The sequence below is a fragment of the Peromyscus eremicus genome, chromosome 7 (assembly GCF_949786415.1).
Source record: "Peromyscus eremicus chromosome 7, PerEre_H2_v1, whole genome shotgun sequence".
NCBI classification, from domain to species: domain Eukaryota; kingdom Metazoa; phylum Chordata; class Mammalia; order Rodentia; family Cricetidae; genus Peromyscus; species Peromyscus eremicus.
Window position 1 is genome coordinate 97,324,047 of NC_081422.1, and position 19,837 is coordinate 97,343,883.

The 19,837-nt window shown below is 47.2% G+C and overlaps 1 protein-coding gene across 1 annotated transcript in view; it reads left to right on the top strand.

Annotated features, from left to right (window-relative positions):
* Positions 1 to 11,645: 11,645 nt before the first annotated feature.
* The window catches only part of Rab6b (RAB6B, member RAS oncogene family), a 58,765-nt gene continuing 50,573 nt past the window's right edge, over positions 11,646 to 19,837 (top strand). The window contains exon 1 of the mRNA XM_059268471.1: positions 11,646 to 12,033. Coding sequence (XP_059124454.1) covers positions 11,964 to 12,033 — 70 coding nt within the window. The 5' untranslated portion in view covers positions 11,646 to 11,963. The remainder of the gene's footprint in view (positions 12,034 to 19,837) is intronic.

Below are 19,837 nucleotides of genomic sequence, written 5' to 3' on the forward strand. Positions count from 1 at the left end.
AAATATTCTTATTTCAGATTCAGTTCAGACTTTTAGGCCACAAATGAACAATATTTTATAAACTAATTTGGACACACTAGAAGATATCATATCAAAACATCATAGAACAATATCCCTTATGTCACATGAGCTACTTAAACTTTAAAAAAAAAAAACCTGTAATTTTTCTAATGTTGGATCAATTATCTTTGATATCATGAAGAAAGAATCATAGTCTATAGGAAATCCATTACCAGGTATATCCATTCAGCCTTTACTGAAGATCAATTTTGTAAAGTATCTTTCTTGTCTTCATATTTTAAATATTATTTCCATAACTGAAATAAGGATTTATTTTTGACATTTCTCCATTTAAAGTGTTATTGTTGTTATTTTGGATGCAAGAATGTCAGTTATCTTATCTGGCCAAAATTACAACTTAGGTCTTGGGAAATGTACTATACATTGAATTCTGGTTTCAGGACAATAATTCCATTACTTCTTGTTAGCCTGTAATGAGACTCTTAGCAAATTCAGCATTGAAAATGCCTATGACTGTTGTCTCATTTTACACAGGAATTTACTTTTCGTTGTTGTATGCTGTAACAAGTTTTAGTTCCTCTCATTATGACATTTGTCCATAACTTCCTCCATTTTTTCTTTTTTATGTAAATATGTGTGTGCATGTGTGAGTGTGTCTGCGCATGCAAGTGTGTGTGTATGCATGCAGGTATGTGTGTGTGTATGCTCTTGTCTGTGTATGTCTGTGTGTGCATCTCTCTCTTTCTCTCTCTCTCTCTCTCTCTCTCTCTCTCTCTCTCTCTGTGTATATGTGTGTGTGTGTGTGTGTGTGTGTGTGTGTGTGTGTGTGTGTGTAGATCAGTGGTCAACACTGGGTGTCTTCATTGGTCAACTCATATTTTATTTTTTTGAAATGGGTCTCTCACTGAGCCTGAAGCTCACCGATTTGGCCAGACTGGTTGGCCAGCGAGCACCAGGGATCTATCTATCTCCACCTACTCAGCATTGGGTTTACAGTCATGCACACCACCATGCCCAGCTTTTATGTGGGTGTGAGGATCAAACTTAGATCCTCATGCTCGTGCAGCAAGCACTTTGTAGACCGAGCATCTCCACAGACGCTGGTTTCTGTCTTCTGTTCTGGTCACAGTACTATTGTCTCCACTAGATTCTACACTTACACTTTTATTTTATATGTAAAGCTTTGTACACTCATTTTCTCTTTAATTAATTAATTAACTAGTGTGTATTGTGTAGACAGATTTTTCTTTGGGCTGCCAGCTCTCAAAAACAACACAGAGACTTGTTATTATGAAAGCTTGGCTGATAGCTTAGGCTTGTTTCTAACTAGCTCTTATAACTTAAATTAACCCATTTCTTTTAATCTACATTCTTTTATGTGGCTTGATTACCTTTACTTTGTAATGTCCATGCTGCTTCCTTTGTGTCTGGCTGGTGACTCCGCCTTCTTCTTCCCAGTATTCTCTCTGCCCTGAAAATCCTGCCTAGTTATTGGCTGTTTAGCATTTTATTAAACCAATCCAAGTGACATATTTTCACAATGTAAAGGAATATTCCACAACAGTTTTGTGTGTATGAGAGTATGTATGTTGTATGCACATGTGTGTAGTTGCATGATGTGCCTATGTGTGTACACAGAAGCCAGGGAAGAATGTCAGGTGTCCTGCTCTACATCTTATTTCCTTGAGACAGGGTCTCTCACTGAACGTGGAGCTAGGGTGGCAGAAAGCAAACCCCAATGAGCCTCCTGTCTCCTTACCCCCACAGTGAAGGGATTTCCAGGTTCATGTGACCATGCCTGTCTTTTTATGTGGTTTCTGGGCATTTGAACTCAGGTTCTCATGCTTGCCCACATAGCAAGCTTTATTACCCATTTCCACTGCTCCTATACAGTTACTTTCTAGACTAGGATAATAATTTCATTAGTACTTACAACTTATCTATATATTCCACTGTACCTATATTATCTGAATAGAATATTATGCTATTATATAAATATATAAATAAATTCATGCTGAGTCAATCCATTAGCACTGACTAGAAACACGAAGTTCTTATGCATAATTATAGAAAATCCTGTGACACAATGATACAATAAGTTACGTAATGCAACAATTAGAGCAAACTATAGTTCATAAAAATTATAAAGTTGTGTTAAGAAGAAAATACTTTACACTGTTTTGGTGTTTAAATTGTGATATTGATATTAGCTATGTTTGTGTGGAAAACACACTGTTAGGAAAACAGTTCAGGAGCCTCTTCAAAGTCAGTCATATGACAGAGAAATCTAACTCCTGGGCACTCATATCAGTGGCCTGAAGATATATGTTAACACCAAGGTCTGTGTGTGAATGTTGGTGACAGTTTTATTTATAGTTCCCCCAAACTGAAACAATAAAACTGTATTGTAATCGACAAACAGGTTTTAAAAATAGCATCTCTAAATAATGGAACACTACCAACAATAAGAAGAAACGAACAATTTAGTAATTCCACAAAATGAATGAAGCTTAAATAATTTTTCTAAGTGAGATAAAATAGATCCCAAAGGCTATGTATCGAGTGGTCCCCTTTGTGTGACATTCTGGGAAGGACAAAGCCATAGAAACAGAAAGCAGGTCAGTAGCTGCCTGAGACCGGAGAGAAGGGACGGATTCATTGTTGTGAGTGAGAGAAGGGACTCAGAGGACTTTTCTGTGTGATGCTTTAACAGCAGGTCTATAACTCAAAATCTGTAGGAATTAGTACAAGAAACGGTTTTACTGTATGAAAATGTCACATGCAAGTTAGGCTATCAAGAGAACCCAAAGTGGAATACAGGCTGATAGGCAAACCAAGCTCTATTGTAAATTAACGCCATAACCATGTCTTAGTTTATTTTCCTGTTACTGTGATAAAATACTCTGATCAAACCAACTTAAGGGTAAAGAGTTTGTGCTGGCTAGTTTTTTTGGTTTTTGTTTTTGTTTCTTTGTTTGTTCGTTTGGTCACCTCAAGCCAAGATCTGGGAAGAGAAGACCACATCAGAGAAAACGCCTCCATCATATTGGCCAGTAGGCAAATCTGTGGGTCATTTTCTTGACTGACTGATGTGGGAAGGACCCGTCCCACTGTGGGTAGTACCACCCCTGGGCAGGTGGTTTGGGATTCTATAAAAAAGCAGGCTGAGCAAGCCATGAGGAGCAAGCTAGTAAGCAATATTCCTTCATGGCTTCTGCTTCAGTTCCTGCCTCCAGGTTCCTGCCCTGAGTTCCCTCAATGATGAAACTGTAATCTGTGAGCTGAAATAAACCCTTTCCTCCTCAAGTTGCCTTTGGTCATGGTGTTTACTACAGCAATAGAAACCTAACTAGAACGGGGTTTATTTTAGCTCACAATTCCAAGAAAAGTGTCCCAACGGCAAAAAACTCACACATAGGGGGCTCCATCTTGTGACGATCCAAATCCACTTCAAGGAAGAAAGCCCAACTTCAAAGAGTTCCCTGCTCCTTGAGAGCAACTGCTTAAGAAAGTGCTTCCCCAAGGCCAGCACACAGAAGCTGATGTGACTGTGGTTCAATGGTACCAGGCTCCATCCGAAGCTAGTCCAGAGTCTGACAAAGAGAAGATGCAAGACCCTGGATGAGCAGCTGAGGCCTGGCAGTGTGTAGCAGGGCTGGAGTCACTGCACAGAGATACTAAGAGGCCATGGTGTGAAGTTGTGAAAGTGAGGCCTCAGTTATAATGGAGACCCCAGGGTATCAGAGATGTCAGGACTGGGGGTCATCTGTCAAGGAGAGCTGCAGACATGGGGTGAGGTGGAGACAATCTGTGTGTGCTGCAGGTGGCAGAGACAAAGGAGTAAAGCTATTCAAGCCTTTTGGAGCCTGGCTGATTATATTATGAGCTCCAGATGCTGAACAGAAAGTGGCAGAATTTGCTATTTGTCCTGTTGGATTTTGGTTTGTTTTGGTGTGACTATTCCCTGATATGCATGTTTAAATATATTTACTCTGGCTTTATATGTTGGAAGTGTATAACTTGTTGGGTTTTTTTAAATTTTATTTTATAGGAGCTGACATTTAAGAAACTTTGGACTTTAAAAATATTGAAATTGTTAAAAACTATGGGACCTTTAATGTTGGAATAAATGCATTTTATATGGTCATGAGCCTATGGGGAAAAGAAATGGAAGGGTGTATTAATTACTTTTCTGTTGCAGTGATAAAACACCATGACCAGACATGACTTACAAAAGAAAAAGCTTATTTTGACTTACAGCTCCAGAGGGAGAGTCCATAATAATGTAGGAGGCATGGCAGCTGGTGGCCCCAACAGGTAGTTGGAGTCTTCAACCCAAAGCAAAGAGAATAGACTGGAAATAAGGGAAGGCTATAAACTCTGAAAGCCTGATCCAGCTGACATACTTCTTCCAGCAAGTCTCCATCTTCCAAAGATTCCATAATCTCCCAAACAGCTCCACCAACCAGGAACCAAGAGTTCAAATCTGTGAGCCTATGGGGGCCATTCTTACTCAGACCACCACAAAGGTTATGGCTTCAAAGTGGTGTGCTTGACACCCTTCCCTCAAAGCTCAGGGAACATCATGGAAGAGGAGGGGGAAAGATTGTAAGACCCGGAGGTCAACAACAGTGTCTTCTGCATATGGCGGGACCACTGCACTCATGAGCTCACAGCAGCTATGACTGCCCACATAAGACTCACACAAAACAAACCAATAAATAATATTGATAAATCAAAAGTGCATTAAGGCAATCAATAAACCTCTAGACAGAATGCGGGGGCGGGGGGAGGTAGGGAAGAAGAAATATATACACTGTCAATATCTGGAATAGGAGACATATCACTAGAGAGTTTATAGAATTAAAAGATTAATAAGGCAACATTACAAATAACTTCACATAAATAAATTCTATGGCTTAAGTGGAAAAATTCCTTGAAAGACACTAACTGTTGGCGTTCCCTCAAGTAAACAAACAAACAAACAGATAACCCGAAGGGCCTAAAGAAACTGAGTTGGTATTTTTTAAAAATCTTACCATAAAGAAAACGAAGAATGAATGGCTTCATCAGTTAATTCCATGCAGCTTAAATTTTTTTTCATTAAGAAAAAAATCTTAGCTGGGTGGTGGTGGCTCACATCTTTAATCCCAGCACTCAGAAGACAAAGGCAGATGGATCTCTGAGTTTGAGGTTAGCCTGGTTTACAGAGGATAGTCAATGTAATGGACGTTTCCTATCCCAACCGCCCGTTCCCAAATACCTAGCAGCCACTTCCCAAATTACCATACAGAGGCTTATATTAATTATAAATGATTGGCCAATAGCTCAGGCTTATTACTAACTAGCTTTACATTTTAAGTTAATCCGTATTCCTTATTTATGCTCTGTCACATGGTGGTACCTTTATTAGCATGGCTTGTTCATCTTCTGCTCCCTCTGCATCTGGCTGGTGACTCCTGACACTGCCCTCCTTCTTCCCATCATTCTCAGTTTGGCTTTCCCACCTAACTTCCTGCCTAGCTACTGGCCTGTCAACTTTTTATTAATCAATGAGAGTAATACATATTCATAGTGTAGAAAAAGATTGTTCCACAGCAAGTCAGGACTACACAGAGAAACCCTGTTTCAAAAAACAAAACAAAACAAAATCTTTATGTGTGTCTGTGTGAGTGTATACCACATGCATGTGAGGCCAGAAGAGGGAGTCAGAGCCCCCTGTAGCTGGTTATGAGCTGCCCAATGTGGGAGCTAGGAACAGAAATCTGGTCCTCTGGAAGCACAGGAAAATGTTCTTAACCACTGAGTCATCTCTCCAGTCCTTCCATCCAACTTTTAAAGAAGTAATACCAATTTTACACAAACTCTTGCCAGAAATTGATGATGCCCTTGTACTTTTCAGTTCATTTTATGAGGCCAGCATGACTCTGCTACCCAAACCAATTGATGGCATTATAAGAGAAGAAAATTGCAGGCCAGTATCACTCACAAACATAGGCAAAAAAAAAAACAACCCAAAATTCAAAAGGTCAAATTTAACTTTATATAAAAGAACAATTTATTATAACCAAGTAAGGTTTATCCAAAGAATTCAAAGAATGTGGGCATCCTTCATGAGTGAGGGAATAAACAAACCACTGTCATCCCCACCACAGCATATCTTTCAGCAGTAAATGGAGTGAACTACTGATATAAACAGGAACTTGAGAATCTCCTTGGAATTACCCTAAATAGAAAAGAAAAGCCAGTCCCCCAAAGTCACATACTATGTAATTTCAATTGGATTCATGAGATGACAAGTTTCAGGAAACCAAACAGTTCAGTGATTGAGAGTGAGGAAGGGGGTGCAGGTGTGAGGAAAGTGGGTACAGGAGGGTCCCCATGGTGACGGGAATAGTCCCCACGGTGGTGGGAATGCTTTTTCCTTGGTTGCCAATATACATGTTGTGACAATGAACTTGCAAGGTACAACCATGGTGGAAGTGGGGGGAAAATAAAGGACCCTGAGGGTCTGCCTTTCTTGAAATTGCTTGTGAACCTACAATGACTTCTGTTGTTTTATCTTTGGCACAGTGGTTATGCCTCAATCTACTGTTATTTCAGCTAGCAATTGTGACACCACAGTTACTGGCCTGCTTCTCTGGAAGTACCTTGGTGCTCAGGCTGCAGCCTGGTGGGAAATTTGTTCCTGTAGGCACCAGCTTTGTTACTGCTGCTAAAGGTAGCTTTAACTAAATCTCTGTCGTCCTATTTATAAATAGGACTTTCAAAGGCTAGGGTGAAAACCTGCTAGCTCAGAGAGGTTGAGTAGTAATTAGCTAACCTTCTCTCCTTGCTGGCATCTCCCAAAAAGTCCATCCTTCTGCTCTGCCAAAACACAAAAAAGGCCATGCCACTTAAAATCCCTCCCTACTACTTCCAGTGTGTCTCTTTATCTCTTCCAGATGCCCTTTGGTGCTCTATGGTTACTTTCTGTCAAGTAGTTGCTAGATCAGCCTCCTGACCCAAGGTTAATTTTATTTAATTAATGCAAATGCAAACTCAGGGTTCACAGTGTGATAGAATGTCCCCAACATTTTTCCCTTTTTGTCTAAATAAAAAGGAAAGGTTTTAACTCTAACACAGTGAAACTATATACAATAAAAACAATTATCAAGTTAGGATTACATTCACAATGTCCTGCCCATTTGGCAAATTCAGAGAAACTACTCTATTATCTATCCTATCTTGGTGAGTCCAAAGTTTGATACCTAATTCACTTTCTATCCTAACTTGTATTGCCAGTCCAAAACTATCTTTTTAGACCTCGAAAACATTTTCTTAGAAAAACAAGCTAAGCTTTTATGTCTCTCAACCTGATACACTTTATACCTCTTTTGTGAGTTTCTTTTCTGAATTTGGTAACAAAGAAAACTGTAATTGTAACTATCTCATCTTCAACTCCATCAGAGACCTGGAAGGAGAAGGATATAATATTACCTAAGTAAACAGGAAGTGCAAGCAAGCAACTTCCAAAACTACAGAAATGACAGAAGCAGCTGGCTGCCAAGACAGCCACCCAAGTTTCCTCTGCAACATTGGGGCATCCATCTTCAGCCCACAGCCCTAGAATATCTGGCAGACTTTTCTGTGAAGCAAGAATTTTGAAGGACTATCCTATTTTGCTTCAGCAGTCTCCTTCTTTTGTGTCCTACTTGTCTAATTTGTACAGTACACTGTCAGCAGTCAAGGCAAGGGCAGTTTCTTGTCTAGTAGCTAAGTTTGCCATAATAAAGACATACTCCATATGAAGGTTCTTCAATGCCCATCATCCTTTTTTGAAGCAAATTGGTGCTGCCAGGAGCAGATGTGTCTCGCTGTCATGAAAAGCCTTAGGTTATTAAAACATCTTAAATGCCATATTCTGTAGGCATTTACCTGTCTATCTAAAATATATCTCCGTTTAAATAAAATATATTATATAAAATTATATTAATAATTTTATAATATAATATATAATATAATATAATAAAATTATATTAAAATATAATCTCCGTTAGGTATATCTTGAGAATATACCTAACATGACTACAAGTTTGATTACTACAGATGACTAACCTGTATTTCTTAATTATACATTATATTTTTAATGAGCTGCATAGGAACAATACCTTAAACAAGAGTAGAACACATATACAGTATAACAAAAATAACCTTAAATTTGTATCAATATACAAAAATCCATACCAATGTAAAATACTTGAGATTAATAGTTGCTTTTTAGTTTAAAGTTGATCCAATAATCTACCCTTTCATCCTATCCTTCCCAGACTTCCAAATAAAGAGTAATTTGTAGTACGTTTTTATATAAATAACCAAGGGCAAATAGCCAAGACCTTCTTGAAGAAATATGGGTAACGAGGTAGCTATAGTCTTTGGCGTAAAGATAACATACATTAGGTTCTACCTCACACTGTATCTCCTCTATGAAGAGCTTTGAAATCTTTTCCTAGGTGCACCAGGAGAGAGGTAGAGAGCAATCCTGTCTGCATCATTTGCAAAGCAGAAAGAAGGTTGGGTGCGTTTTCCAAGGTTAATTTCCTGGCTCTGTTAAGGTACTGTGGTTATGTAAGATGTTATTGTGGGGCTGTTGGATGAAGAGACACAGAAGCTTCCTGTACTATTTTTTGAAACTTCTATGTTAGTCTAAAATTATTTCAAGCTTTAAAAACTGGACACATTTTACTGAAAATGGTTTCAAAACTGGGGCAGAGAGTGGAATACTGAACAGTCGTGGGAATGACAGACTCTCTGCTCTATGCATCAGCAGGAATCTTGGGAGCATAAGGAGAAGGAAAGTCATGAGACAGAGTTTGAAATATCAATTCAAAAGACTCAAAAGAAATGCAAGTGTTGAGAGGCACATCTGAACAGACTACAATGGAAAGAAAAGCCAGAGTTTGGGGTTTGTGGGTTGAGGAAGGAAGAAGGGGAGGAAAATCCCCAGGGGCATCGGAAATATTAGAAGGCAGCTGTGTGTGTTCATGGTGGTGACCATTTCTTTCTATGTTCCTCATCCCTCAACTGACGGGTCAGAAGGATGCTATGCAGAAAAAACTTCCTAGTGGGGCTGACAGGTCAAGGCTTCTAGTGCCTATTTTTCCTATCACCTGGGAAATGCCTGGTGTCCCAGGACAGAACACCCCTAAGAGACAAAGGAATGAAAACGTAAGAGAGAGACCTGGAATAGAGCGGACTCTTAGTGCCTGAGGCTAGGATTCCCACAGCATGAAGACCACACTGTGTGAACCAAGTCCTGCCCAGACTACAGGAGCCAACCCAGCATTTGCCATCTGAATCGTCATTTGAAGAATCCTGCAATGTATTCTGGTCCATGGCTACCTCAGTTGGACGTGGTGCCAAGCCCCACGAGCTGACTCAGAGGCTCAGATGTCCTCTACCCTATTCCTCCTTCCCAAATGCCCACCCTACCTGTAGGTAAAGGATCAGCCATTCAGAGAGAAGGTACAGGGTCAAATGGTCAGAGAAGGTTGGTCAGGGCTGAGTTAGCCTTGCCCAGAAGACCATGCTTTCTCTGCCTCAATGATGTCCTCAGGCCAGCATGAGATGGTATGGGGACATAGTACCAGTGTGGAGGTGTGGCATGGAGGAGGTGACCTCCTTGGATGCCTTGACCTCCACTGGCCTTTTACTCACAGGCAGGGGGGACTGTGGCTTAGAAGTATTTGCAGGGGTGTCCAATCTCTTGATATTGAGACAGGACATTGACAAACTTCACACTGCAGAACCAGGAAATGGAATCAACAGCAACAATTTGCAAAAAATAAAAGTAAAAATACCCACCTCGATATCTCATAATGTTTTACGTATGATGACAATATTGTGTTGGGCAGCATTCATAGTTATCCTGCGCAGCATGTGACCTGTGGACAGTGGGCTGGACATACCTGCCAGAACTTTCTTCAGCCCTTGCTTGGTGATCCTGAGACTGCAGCAATCTCAGGGCAGAAGGTGGGTGGAACCTGAGAGAGTTAGCCTGTCTGGTGCCAAACACGGTGTGCTTGTATCCCAGGGGGATGATCTCCAACCTCAGGGACTCCAAACCGAAGAAGACCATGAGAATAGAAAGGTTACAATGATTTGAGTCCTAGACATGAATTCGAGCTTTTGGTGACTATACCTAAACTCTGAGGTTCTTGGGATTCCAGGTGGAGCCTCAGCTGCTGCTTCCATGGAGTTTACTGTAAGGGTTTAAAGAGCCGTGAGAGACTCTAGTGGTACACTCTGGGTAAATTGCTCCTGAGACAGGGTTTCTCTGTGTAGCCCTGGCTGTCCTGGAACTTACTCTGTAGACCGGGCTGGCCTTGAACTCAGAGATCTGTCTGCCTCTGTGAGTGCTGGGATTAAAGATGTGCACCACCACCACCACCACCACCACCACCACCTGACTAAAGTTTCAATATCTTTTTCCTTTGTTTGTTTTTGTTTTTGAGACAGGATTTCTGTGTAGCGTTGGCTGTCCTGGAACTTGCTCTACCAAGCTGAAAGTTTTAATATCTTAGTAGGCGTGGGGTGCATTTCACTCCTTCTCTTTGCGTAACTCACACCACACATTCCAAACGTTCCCACATAAGCATTCCCTGCAAGGTCAGAGGTCAAGACCATCGGGCAGCAAGAGAGAAAGAAGGGGCTTCGTAAGAACTCTGTTAACCAGATGTTTTAGACTGGGCTGTCCTGGGAATGCATCTAGTCCTCGTCTGCCCTCTGCTCTTTGCTCTCACCCTGTTATGTGTGCCCAGCAAGCAGAGGTGAATAGGAGGTGGTCGCCCTCGTGTCCTCTTGGGGCTCATTATACAAATAAAACCTAAATAGCAGGGCGGAAGAGTGTAGTTGGACTGGTGGTCTCAGGGTCAAAAAAGGCTGGGCACTGTCCTGGAGTTAGTGGAGCTGGCTTCCACCAGGCCTTCTCTCCCACGGGGCAGACTAGGACTCAAACCAGTGGGTTAACCGTAGGCACATCCTGTAAGGGCGTCTTTCCTCCCACTGGCCAGATCTGCCAGGGACGGCCAAGCCACAGACCCCTCCCCATGAAAGAGTCTGGGCCTAGATGGGAGGGCGAGCTAGAGGCCACCAGGGGCGACCGAGGAGCCCCACCCCGTCTGCGCCAGGTAGCCTCATATCTTCCTACTTGCCACTACACCATGCACTGGCCCTTTCCTACCTTCCCGCCCTGTCCGACCACTGCTCTGCGCATCTGTGTCTGAGACGAAAGAAGGGACCCCCCCCCTCCAGGTGTCAAAGACCAGAAGCAAATGTCCCCCTGACCACGTCGTGTCTTTCTTTTTCTAGGTGGGTGGAGGGGGAAAAAACAGAAGTAGCGGGGCCGTGCGAGCCGCTCCGAGGAGGGGCACCTCTCGTAGGCACAAGGCGAGGTGACTCTCCCCGGGCGAGCTGCGCGCGGGGGGCGGGGGCTGGCGCACGCCCCCCAAACCCCGCAAGCCCACGGGCCCCCGCATGACATCAGAGGCAGGGGAGCGCGCAGAGCGCAGGCGCGAGCGGAGCAGGCGGGCGGGAGGGGGCGCGTGGCGCTGCTCGGGAGAGCGCTCCTCCGCCCAGCTCGGTCCCTGCGCCCCGCTCCACCCGTGCCTGGCTGCCCGCGCCGAGCCTCGGGCGTCCACAGCGCGACTGTCGCCGGTGCAGCCAGCGCCGCCCTCGGCTGCGCCGCGCACCCTGCCTCCTCCCTTTCCGCCGTCGCCGCCGTCGGACACGCAGCCGCAGGCCGGGGCCGGGCCGCAGCTGGGGAGTCAGGGGCGCGCGCAGCCAACCCTTCCCCCTCCGGCTCCCGCACCGCCCGCCGCCTCCCCTCGCCCTCCTACTCTCCCCTCCCTGCTCCTTCGCCGCTTCCTCCTCCTCCTCCTCTCGGGGCCCCAGCTGCCAGCATCATGTCCGCAGGGGGAGATTTTGGGAACCCGCTGCGAAAATTCAAGTTGGTGTTCCTGGGGGAGCAGAGCGGTGAGTACCCGGCTTATTCTCTCGGCTCGGAGCCGAGTCTTTTCCCCACGCCGCCCATTCAGTTACCCCACTGGGGACCCTCCCAGCCCCGGCTCGCCAAGGCCCTTCCACGCCCGGGCGGAGGAGGAAAGGGATGCAGATGGGGAAATGGGGCCGGCTCGGGTGGGGCCGGGCTGGGAGGACCTGGGGTAAAGGATGGAGGTGGCTTCGGGGTCAGGGGATGAGGGTGAGGGTGGGATCTGGATAGGGGTACCCCGGGCAGGTGCGTCCGTCAAGACCGAGGGCGGTGGCTAGCTCGGTGGCTCTAGGCGCCGGGTTCGCGGGCTCGCTGACTAGCTCGCACTGCGGCACCGGCTGCGGAGCACGGTGCAGGTGTCTGGGTGCCGGCGAGGTTGTGGGCGAGAGGACAGGAGCCTCTATTGGGAGAACGAGGTGGGGCTGGGGGCTGATTTCCCCCTCCCCATAAGGTTGCGCCCGAGGGGTTCCCTGTGGACCCTGCCCGGAACCAGGGGAAAGGACACGTTCAGCCCTGGAGCAGATGGCCGCTGGAGAATGGGGGACACGACACTTGTCCCTTTTCGAAAAGAGTGGGTGCAGGTGGAAGGGGAACAGAGCACTTAGCCCCCCTGGCTTACATCTGACTGGGCAGAAGGTTCTAGACCCACTGCCCTTCGCTAATGCATTAGCCTCTTTGGGGCTCAGGGGTGTGGATCATGAGAGTGAAGATTCTCTCCTTAGCAGGTGACTTGGGGGATGGTACAGAGGCACATCTCATATCAAGGAGCTTGGCATTGGGCAGAGAAAGGCCTAAGCGACACGCCCTGCCTGGCTTCCCTGCCCCCTCCAGAGAGCATCAGTGGAGCCGGTGGATTCTCCCACCCCCATCTCCCAGCTCACCGCCCTTCTTGGGGGAGGGGAGGTCACTGTGACTGCCAGCCAGAGCCGAAGGAGGGGGAGACTGAGGGTTTCTTTGCTGCCCAGGAGCTTCCCCACCCCGAGTACCTGAAACCCAGGTTGGTCCAAGGTGGGAAGCCCAGATTGAAGAGCAGCGACCCCTCTGATAACCTGTAGGAAGGTGTGGCTCCATGAGAACCTCAGTCCAGGAGCCTCATAACCAGGGGCTTACAGAGACAAGCTGGGTTCTGAGCATTTCTGCTGGAAGAGAAGGGGATCCCCAGGGGGCGGGATTTCCAGCTCTAGCTCTGTAAACCAGTCCTGTTAGCTGGTTTAGAGGCCCAGAGCAGGAAGGCTGTGGGAGGACCTGGTGGGCTCAGGCACAGTGCAGCTATGACGTGTGTGCGTGGGCTCTGGGGGGTCACATGGCCACCTTCTGTCTGCTGATGCTCAGTACCTGAGAAGGAGGCTTGGGATCTGAGTGGAAGTGGTTGCCTGTCCTGGAGAGCTGGGTTTGGGACATTTCAGGTCGAGACCAGCCCAGCGAGGTAGTCAGCTGGATCTGATTTCCAGTCCTTTGTAGATCCGAGTGTCACGGTGGACACCTCCGTCCGCTGCTGTGTGGAAAGGATTTGGGTGCACCTCAGCCCTAGGAGGGAGCCTGCAGGGGTACAGGCAGCCTTGACGTGGAAGTCTCATCTGTGTTGTCTTTTGCCTAATTGGAGGCCTCCGGAACACTCAGTTTCTGTCTCTGAAAAATGGGTGGCTTGAAGGAGGCCTTTTGCCTCATGTTCTCCCCGGTGCCTGGACTCTGCTGTGGTCTCAGAGACTATTTGTTTGTTCCGAGTTCGAACACAGTTCCATAGTCATATGTGGTGAGTCTGAATGAAAACTCTGGGGTCTCTTAGAAACAGTGCTGATGCTTGAGAGTTCCGCCAACCCCTCCCTACAGATCTGAAGTCACAAAATGAGAGGCTACCTTTACCTCCATGCTTGTGTGGAAAGAGAGCTCCAGGGAATGCGGAGGGCCTGCCTGGAGACCCACTGTGAGTTGTGAACACTTTGGGAACAGGAATCCACACTTCCCTTTTCCAGTCTACCATTTTTCACTAGCATGCCACTGGGAAATAAAATGACCTTCAGTGGGGGAAAGCTACATCCGGAACCTCTTTGAGAGGAATTACGGGCTGGGGGGGGGGGGGTAGTTGATTTGGGTGACCCGGTGGGAATGCTGCACTAGTTGGTTGGGGGTAGGGTTCATGGGCCTTTGGAACATGGTCCATTAGTGAGATTGACTGCTGGCCACCTTGGTCCCTTCTGGCAGACAGCCCAAAGCCCCTGAATAGCTCCTTCCACTTAGATGTGTCATTAGTGAGTTGTTTACCTCAGGTTTACAGAGCGTTCGGTGTCCGTGAGATGCAGAGGACATGTGTATCCCCAAGCCTGGTGGGATGAGATTGCTGCTGATGTAGCCTTGACCTATGCACAGTTTCCCATATTAACATTCTCTGCAGCCTGTGCTGTGGAGGGAGCCTCCTGAGGTCTGATCCAAACCCTACCCTAGCTCTCCCTGCTTATGTGATCTTGGAGGCCCCTTGCCTTCGATACCAGGGCACTTGAACCAGCTGAACTCTGAAGCGGAAGCTTGCCTATCTAAGCTGAGAGTCTGCTGCTGATGGGGGAGAGAGGACACAGACGTCTCCTGACCTCTGTTCCTGGCATTGTGGTGGTATCCCTCTAGGCTGGTGGGCATCCATCCAGGCTGGACTCCAAAGAGGAGTGTCAGGGTTGGAGCAGGGTGAGGAAGAAGATACCTTGGGGCAGATAATCACAGGTAGGCATGAGGCCTTCAGTGGTACCAAGGAACTAGTTCAAATGGGAAGCCTTTGAGTGTCCTCCTTCCGGAACACACCTCCAGCCTGGAAGAGAGCGTGACAGCGGAGTGAGTGGTGTCACATGGCCTATGGACTGTAGTCTGGCTGGCAGTGCCGGCCCCCCATGGGGTGGGATCCTGGGCAGGTGCTGTGGACCTTGGGTGAGGTATTTCCTTGCATCAGAGAGGCCTTAAAGTCCTACTGGTGCTTGGGAAGCTGTCTGGATCTTCCTGACTAATCCTAACGTGGATGGCGATGGTGGGGAACAGAAGAGGCTGACACACACCAGACTGGTCTGGGACACTTGGTAGCATCCAGAAAAGACAGAGAGGAGCAGGTGTCTGAGGGGAAGTGGACCTTACAGGGTTCCTAGCTTCTCCCAAGTTAGCAGAGTCTTCAAGGGCATCTAGCCCCCTCACCGGATGCATCTTGGCGTGTGTGGTGAGGAGAGGGGGAAGGCAGGATGGGAAGCTGTCTGCTTTCGCAGGCTGAGGCCAGTAGGGCAGCCTGGGCCTCTGTAGGCCTGAGTGCAAGATTAGGAGTAGATTTCAGAGAAACCTCCCTTTCCTTAACCCGCTCGGCAGAATGAATAGATGGAGGCACAGGATGTCAAGAGTGGCTCTGAGGGATCTGGGTCACTGGCACCCAGTAGAGACTGACCCTCACTTCCTCCCATTCCTCTCTAGTTAAGGGTTAAGGAGCAGCTGTCCACAGGCTGAACCCTGTTCCCTGCAGCCCCCCCCGCCCCCCCCCCACCCTTACACCCCCACCCCTGCCCAGCACACAGCTGCCCCTCACTAGCTTGGTGATGTACCTGCTGCCCTTCTAGAACCTTTCACTTCCTTTCAGCTCCCAGGCCTGTCTTGCCACAAAAGGGCACAGCTTGGATTTTTTGTTTTAAATGAGCATTTAAGAAAACAATTGGTCATGTGCTGTCCCATGACCCCTCTTCTGTTGTCTCAGGTAGCTAAGGATCTTAAGATGTTAACCTTTTGGGGTGCCCAAATTGCAACTGAAGCAGGTGACCAGAGCACTTCTAAAGGACTGTGTCTTAGTCATCTCCTGCTCCCCACCCCCTCTGTGGGCTGGGTGTGCTCACCAAATATCTTGATTTGAAGATGATGACATCCTTGATGTGTGAGATTTGCTGATGGCCTGTCAGCAGATTAGCAGTGAAGGGAGTCAAGGCAGCTTTGTGTGGCTTTCCTTCATCCCAGCACCTGCCACTTTCTCGTCAGAGTTTCTTACCAGGGACACTTGACAGTTTTTTTTTTTCTTCAGAGAACTGAATCATTGTGCCATGGTCATGCCCAATCACCTGAGATTCTCAAGAATTCCTAACTCTCTTTATATCTCTGAAGAAATATGGGGGAGCTCCATCCTACCAGAGGTAGGAAAGGACATGTCAGACCAGAGCAGAGCTCTTGGAGACCTGGACTAAATCACCAAGCTGTTCTGTGCCTCGGTTGCTCATCTCACTTTTTCTCTCCTTTTAATTTTCTCTCTCCCTACCCCCTCCCTTGAATGCTAGCACAAGAGAGAGAACCTTGGATGCTGGGTACAGACCTAGAACCCTTGATTTTTGTTTGTTTAAAGACGTGTGTAGGAGAGAATCGCGTAGACACTAAGATGAGCCTATCAGTGTGCTTTCTGTTACTACAGGGAAACACCCAGGTCAGGCTAGCTTGGTAAGGAAAGCAGGTTTAGTTAGCTCACTCTCTGAAGAGTCAAGGACAGGGTGCTGGCCAGTGGCTCAGGGCTGGTGAGGCTGTCATCACAGATGACATCACAGTGGTGGGAGTGATTATGAGAGCATGAGGTCACATTACCACAGGATGTTAGATAGAGCTTCATAATCCTTTCCCAGCCAAGCTACAGTGGATCAAAAACCTCTTCATAGGTTTCCTGTCTTATTTATTTGTGTGGAGGGTTGAGTGGGGGCAGGGGGGGGAGATAGGATGGTGGACAAGGGTCTTATATAGGCCTCACTGGCCTTAAACTTCCTGTGTAGCTGAGGATGACCTTGAGCTCTCCCACCTCCACCTCCTGAGTGTCAGGGGTTGAATCCAGGGCCTCCCACATGCTAGATTAAGCACTCTGTCATCTGAGCTAAATCCCCGGGTCCCACCTCTTAACAGACCCATTACAACATGAGGGCCAAACCACATCCCAGACCAGAGACTTGAAGGTTAACCTGTATGCAGCACAAGAGAAAAAATGGCATCCATAGTGAGAATTTACCAGTAGAGAGACAAGAAACTGAAGTGTGCCGGCTGTGCGCTGTAGTGATTACCAGCTTTTGGAAGATAGGACTGTCATTAGCTACAGTCCCTAGATAGTTATAAATCACTTAAAAAGGTAACAAAGTAACTTCCTGTCCCCCTCTTCCACACTGCATCCCTAAAATCAGTCCATGTTGCCCTCACACTGCAGACCATCCTTGGCAGGCCCAAGAGAGGTGTCTGCTGCATCCAGCCCGCACTCCCCACCCGGTTCCCCACTCAGTGGCTTTGACTCTTGCTAGACATACAGGGCTGCCTGGTCTCGATAGAAAGAATTAAATTGTTGGGCAAAACCATGGAGGGAGCTGAAAGGTTAGGTAGAATGGCAAAAGCCATAAATAGGGATGGACTACTGTCCTGGGTGCGTGTGTGTGTGTGTGTGTGTGTGTGTGTGTGTGTGTGTGTGTGTGTGTGTGTCTGTCTGTCTGTCGGTCCGTCTGTTATCCTTTATTGCGTCTCACTGTGCAGAAGGGAAGATGGAGGAAACCTTGGTGGAGGTTGCCAGGGGGAAGTACCAGACACGCCCTGAGATGGGCAGCTCTTTTGTTCCAGCCAGAAACACAGGCTGCTGGGAAACGGGGCTCCAGGCAGGGCCTGGGGACTTGAAGTCCCCAGGGGACTGGGATGGCAGACAGTCTTTGTTTCTAGAACCAGGGAAAGGATGGATGCTAGTTCAATTCTCAGGGCTCCTGAGGAGGTCTATATTATATGCCTGGGCTTCAAAAGTCAAATTTTCTTCTTCATTTCTATAACTTTGTTTGAAACTAAGAAGGATCATTTTAAAAAGTAAAATTTTCCTTGCCATGAGTACTTTTTATCACTTTAATAATGTAGTTTATTTTTAGTAGAAAAACATATTTATCCTGTTCTCTCAGTAACAAGACCAGTGGGAGCTCAGGTAACTGGGGCTACGTACCTTGGCCTGGCACTGTCTCCAGGGGGTGGCATACCCAAGGGATAGGCCTGGCTCTTGAAGGATACAGATGATAGTGGATCCCTGAGCTCAGAATATAATTCTTTAAAGTGGTCTCCAAGAGGGCTGGAGAGATGGCTCACCCATTAAAGGCTAGCTCACAACCAAAACTAAAGTGGTCTCTACGAAATACATAGAGAGGCTGTTGTCTGTCTGTGTCCCTCCCCTGGTTACCTCAGGAGGTTCCAGGTACCTCAGGTCTGTCTGCCCCAGGCTCTCGGGGAGCACTTTGTACTTTGCTGGTCACCCCATGACAGACATGCAGTGATAATCATTTTGCGGTTCATGAGGCGGCTGCAGGAGAGAGCTGCTCCTGTCTTCTATCAGTGCAGCAAAATTAGAATTTGGAGCCGGGGCTGGAGGGATAACTGAGTTAAGGGGGTGCTTGCCTTGCAAGCATGAAGAACTTTTTTGATTCCCCCAAAACTCACATTAAAAAGTGGGGTGTGGCTGGGCAGTGGTGGCACACATCTTTAACTCCAGCACTCAGGAGGCAGAGGCAGGTGGATCTCTGTGAGTTAGAGGCCAGCCTGGTCTACAGAGCAAGTTCCAGCACAGCCAGCCAGGGCTGTTAGACAGAGAAACCCTGTCTTGAAAAAAAAACAAAACTAACCAACAAATAAAACACAAACAACAAAAAAGTGGAGTGTGGTGACAGATGCTTGTCACCTCAGCACTGGGGAGGTAGAGGCAGGTGGATCCCTGTGGTTCAGTAGCTAGCCAACGAGTCTACTAGGTGAGCCCCAGGCCAATGAGAGACTGTCTCAAAAAAAAGGGGCAGGGCTTATGTCTGAGGAATGACACCTAAGGATGTCCTCTGACCTACACTCACTTCCTCTCTCTCTCTGTCTCTGTCTCTGTCTCTCTCTGTCTCTGTCTGTCTGTCTGTCTGTCTCTCTCTCTCTCTCTCTCACACACACACACACACACACACACACACACACACGCACACGCACGCACGCGCGCGCACGCACGCGCGCGCGCGCGCACACACACACCCCACACAAGCATTTAGACCATGTCGTTGTCAGAGTCAGGCCTTGGCCCAGGAGCAGGGACAGAAGAACATTGAGGTCTTAGCAGCGTGAGGTCTGCCATAAATGACTCAGAACATCTGTGCCAAGCACATGCTGAAGAGGAACCAGCATGTCCCTGTACGGAGCGGGCCATGAAAGGTGTTGAGGCCCAGCCCAGGAAGGACAGGCCTTTAAGAAGTAGGCATGGTCTCCATGATGGAGGCTGATGGCTCTGGCATTGTATGGCAAGCTGCACTTTGTCGTCTCCCCACACAGTGAGCTGCTTACTTGGGATGATTTGAAGGGAGCAGCAGAGAATCACCCTTCAGCCCACTTCTCCAGGGGACACACTGACCAGGGTGTAGCCGGGAACCGGTTACCAACAGGGGATGAACCAGTCAAAGTGTCTTGTTAAACCACCTGCTGAGGACTGCGACCCTGGGTCTGTCGTGTCCTGGAGACACAGATGTTATCTGTCACCAGTTGGTGGTGTTAAGTGAGCCCCCACGGTGGCTCCCAAGGCTCCTGGGTGGGGTGGCTTCTAGGTGAGCCAGTGGGGTTCAGACTCTCCGTCTTGTAATTCTGTGCTGGCACCAAGCATGATGCCAGGCATATAATAAGGCTTCAGCCTGGAGGTGGGCATGCTGCTGGCGTGAGGGGCTGTAGGGGTGGCAGTTCTGGTTAGGATCAGGGGTTATCCGGCTCCTCTCTCCCGATGTGTTTGTCCATCCTCTGCTTCCTGTCGCCAGAAGGCATTTCTTCCAC